General features: G+C 46.2%; 1 protein-coding gene across 3 annotated transcripts in view; it reads left to right on the forward strand.

Moving 5' to 3' along the window:
- The window catches only part of LOC103469484 (protein FAM57B), a 7,409-nt gene extending 5,839 nt beyond the window's left edge, over window positions 1-1,570 (forward strand). For all 3 annotated transcript variants that reach the window (XM_008417189.2, XM_008417191.2, XM_017306157.1), the window contains 3 exons: window positions 461-686; window positions 1,214-1,309; window positions 1,404-1,570. In XM_008417189.2, coding sequence (XP_008415411.1) covers window positions 461-686; window positions 1,214-1,309; window positions 1,404-1,517 — 436 coding nt within the window. In that variant the 3' untranslated portion in view covers window positions 1,518-1,570. The remainder of the gene's footprint in view (window positions 1-460; window positions 687-1,213; window positions 1,310-1,403) is intronic.
- Window positions 1,571-1,622: the final 52 nt, after the last annotated feature.

Below are 1,622 nucleotides of genomic sequence, written 5' to 3' on the forward strand. Positions count from 1 at the left end.
TATTATTATTATTGTTATTAATGTTATTATTGTTATTGTTATTATTATTATTATTGTTATTAATGTTATTATTATTATTATTATTATTATTATTAATGTTATTATTGTTATTGTTATTATTATTATTGTTATTAATGTTATTATTATTATTATTGTTATTGTTATTATTGTTGTTGTTATTATTATTATTGTTGTTATTATTATTATTGTTATTATTATTATTGTTGTTATTGTGGTAAAATCTATAGGTTCACATTATTTAGATTCAATCTTTGATTTTCAGATTAAATTATTGTTTTCATAATTACTGATTATTTTTCAGTAATTGTTCAGTCAAACATTCAGCTGAACAGAACCAGAACCGACTGGGTCAGCAGAACCTGCTGCTAGTTTTGGGTGTTTCTGGGAGTCCAGAATGACCCGGCGGCCATCTTTGACCGGTTGTGCTTCCCGTCCTCAGACACTGGCTGGCCGACGCCTACATCCTGTTCGCCACGCCGTATTTCTGCTACGACCTCTTGGCCATGTTCCTGTGCTACTGGTTCAGGCTGCGGGTCAAAGGTCACCAGGAGGCGTGGCCTGACGGTGGCTCGGTGTGCGCCGCGGTGTTGGGTTTCCTGCGCCGGGAGGTTCTGATGGTTCTGCATCACGTCTTCATGGTGGCCTTCTGCTGCCCCGCCTCTCTGGTAACTATGGCAACGCTGGATCCAGTTCAGGAAGAAACTGGAACCAGTTTGATGAAAAACTGGAGAATGTCTGACATTACATCTAAAGTTCTCCAACTTCTTCATCTGTGGTTCTTTTTTCTATTCTGGCCCGGTCCAATATCGGGTCAGAACCAAGAGGTTCTGGTCCAAAAGCCTGACTGAACTGTTCATTAAACCAGCTCTAATCCAGATCTGAAACCAGATTAAAACTAAAAACCAATTCAATTTGAAACTAAAACTGAAATGTAAATGTTAAAAACTGGGTCGGAACCGGGTCAAAGTTCTGCTGGGTCCTACCGGGCCAGAGGAGTTCTGTTGGAGCCTGTAATGAAGCCTCCAGCCTGTAGGTGGCGCCACCTGTCTGTTAAACAGCCTCATTAACTGACTGTGAAACCAGGTTCTGGTTCTGGAGAGAAGAGCCTGTTAAAGATGAGACGGAACCACCTGGTCCAGATGGGTCAGGGAGCCGTCCAGAGGTCGCCGACCCCTGACCTCTGTCCCTCCAGGTGTGGCGCCAGGGGCGGGGCGATTACTTCCAGGGCCTTCTGTTCCTGGCTGAGCTCAGCACGCCGTCCGTCTGTCTGGGGAAAGTTCTGATCCAGGTAATCTCATGTTCTGGACCCGGTCCGACCCAACAGAACCGCTAAGAGTCCAGTCGGGTCCAGGTGTTTGTACCTGACCAGGTGTCTTCATCAGTTCCAGAAGCAGGACTGGCTGCTGCATCGGGTCAACGGCGCCGCCCTGCTGCTCAGCTTCTTCTGCTGCAGAGTTCTGCTCTTCCCCTACCTGTACTACGCCTACAGCAGGTAACCGGACCTCACCTGACCTCACCGGACCTCTCTGACCTCACCTGGCCTCACCGGACCTCTCTGACCTCACCGGACCTCTCTGACCTCACCTGACCTCACCGGCCCT

The sequence above is a fragment of the Poecilia reticulata genome, linkage group LG8 (assembly GCF_000633615.1).
Source record: "Poecilia reticulata strain Guanapo linkage group LG8, Guppy_female_1.0+MT, whole genome shotgun sequence".
In the NCBI taxonomy this organism is placed as follows: domain Eukaryota; kingdom Metazoa; phylum Chordata; class Actinopteri; order Cyprinodontiformes; family Poeciliidae; genus Poecilia; species Poecilia reticulata.